Below are 2,500 nucleotides of genomic sequence, written 5' to 3'. Positions count from 1 at the left end.
CTCTAATCGTATTATGTATTGCCAGAATCTTTACATACATTCATAGATTTTACTAGCCTAAGGAATCCTAAATATGAATAATATACGATTCTTACACTCTTGCTCTTTTGAATTCCGGACGCGTTCCCAACCGCTGCACGAGCTTGCGAGTGCGCGTTGGGAACAAAGTTCGAATTCCAAAACGCAAGAGTGTAAGAATTCTTTTATTCTACCCCTCAATCGATTCTGATTTCGTCATCTCTGAGTAAAAGACATTTTCAAAAATATTTAGATGATACTTCTTTTTTCAGTGAAATTTAACGTTTGATAATCTGACGTCACAAATCATTATTGTAAACCTGATATCATTACGCTTTACTATTTAGGGAGAAGGGAGGAATAATGTATCTTTTATGCTTGTCACAGAATCGATATTTCTTTTGATATTTTGCGGTGTTTTCATTTTTACCATCCAGAACATTAGAATTAATACAGTAAAACACACAACACAACGTTATGAGAACCATTTTCAGGTAAGGGCGTTGCGCAGGACATAGCAGAATTTTCGACCCCTCCACGTCAATTTCCATACACAACAAACCAACATACACCATTACCATCCCTGTTTTACTCACACAATATTGTGATTGATTTTTTGTTAAAAATGAAGAGTATGGGATGCCAATTTAATCTGTACGAAGTGTTACATTTCGCATTTTTGTTGTGATGAATATCTCTCAATGCCGCCCTTAAATTCCATTATTAACAAACATAAAGCGTGTAAATATGCCGCTAAACGATATGAAACACATTGTTTAAAAATAAACTGTAAATCTACCATTTTTATGATGCAAGGCAACGTCCTTGATTTTTATAGATCGTTAATAAGCTAACTTTTGAACCAGTTGTTTTTCTAATGAGCAAAAATAATTAGTAAAGTCTAGTGCAATCGAAGCCATCATGTCAAATTACAACGAAATTTATCAGACGGTTTCAAAGATAAAGAAAAGAGTGTGGTCGTGAATTTTGAAACGGACTATAGCAAAATAAAGGTAAATGGCATCATTATCTCATCAAAATTATTCTCAACAACAAATGCTGAAAGTATCAGGAAACATACAGGAAGTTACTCGTCATTGGCTCATAGCCGTTATTGTTTTTCAACTCAATCGCAACTTCAAATCAGGAATAGAATTGCTTTATTGCATTGGTCCCATTTCCTATACAAATCAAATCTTTACTAGATATTTAATTTGCTGACAAATCTTTATATTCTTTGGATTCTTCGGCGAGTTTATTTGCTTGAGATTTGAGTCTTAAGTAAAAGTTCCGAGGAGTTTTTGGGTTAAGCCTTGGATCCATAACCCCTTTCGAATCGGTTCTTCGATCGAGCGCTTTAGGGTTGAAGGCTAATGGACTTTTATGTCTGAGGTAGTAATTCTGAAGAAGGTAGAGGCTCAAATTTGGATCTTTATATTCAGGTAGTTCTGGCATCTGGACGGGTTTGGGTGGCTCAACCACAACTGGAGATACCTTTCGGGCTTGTTTGGCTTTAAACTGAGCGCAATCCCAGGCTGGGAAGTTTTTGCTATCTTGGATATTTTGAGGATTTTTCATCCAAGCCATCATTTGGCTCACACTGAGAAAATAAGCGTCGGGATATTGTTTTAAGACAGTTTGAACGAAACGCTGAGTGGCGTTGTAATACATATCAAAATAGAACCAAGCTGCGTGCATATTTAATCCAAATGGGGCTCGTTCACCGTTGTAGGAGATCAAAAAATTATAAATGAGGAATTCGTAGGCTGCTTGCTCAGATTGGGGTCGGCATCCGTCTACGTAGCAACAAGGGTATTCAGCAACCGGATCCCAGTGAGCATTGATGGGGACTTCCCAGAATCCTGGGTGACTTGAGTCGCGTCCGGGACAAGGTCGAACGGAGCAACCATATGGATAACCAAAATCAAGTGTGTAAGGGAAGGGGAATTTTCCTCGAATTTCATATGGCAGGGAAATATCATAGGTGAAGTTGAGCTCTTTGAGAACCCTTGGTTGTGCATCTCCAGCGGTGATCAAGTCGGGGCTTCTCCAACCAATGATATCTTGCAAAGGAACCTATATGTGGACATAGAGATAATATGCTCTTCAACGTTTCGAGTTTCAGTTTTCGAGATTTTATTAAAAATTTTATCTGATAAATATCCAAGTTTTGAGGTCTCACATTAATATGAAAAAAATGTCTAAGAGTTCATTTGTCTTTGAGCTACAAGTACAAATGCATGAAGACGCACTTGTGCGCTTAAATAGTATATTCTGACATAAGAACAAAAGAAATCAGAGACATGTTGCTAATCATAAAGCAACCACCCATTGTTGACAATGAGTTTAACCAGAGCCTGCAACTACTGTAATACTAAGCCAGTTGAAACCGCAAACACTGAAAAGTATTTTAAATTAAAATAAAAGTGATTCTTCTGTAAAGAAGAACAAAATACGTAGCAAGCGACGTTTTAGGACCGGC

At 37.3% G+C, this 2,500-nt stretch overlaps 1 protein-coding gene across 1 annotated transcript in view; it reads right to left on the bottom strand.

The window, feature by feature from the left end:
• LOC144966653 (uncharacterized) overlaps positions 1-2,500 on the bottom strand; it is a 55,706-nt gene that overhangs the window by 25,087 nt on the left and 28,119 nt on the right. The window contains exon 10 of the mRNA XM_078903412.1: positions 1,237-2,094. Within this exon, the coding sequence (XP_078759538.1) occupies positions 1,237-2,094 (858 nt within the window). The remainder of the gene's footprint in view (positions 1-1,236; positions 2,095-2,500) is intronic.

This window comes from Berghia stephanieae, chromosome 2, assembly GCF_034508935.2.
Source record: "Berghia stephanieae isolate SIO BIC M18660-M18661 chromosome 2, UCSD_Bste_1.3, whole genome shotgun sequence".
Lineage (NCBI taxonomy): Eukaryota > Metazoa > Mollusca > Gastropoda > Nudibranchia > Aeolidiidae > Berghia > Berghia stephanieae.
The sequence above is the reverse complement of the archived record's forward strand: the minus strand, read 5'-3'. Positions and strand labels throughout refer to the sequence as shown.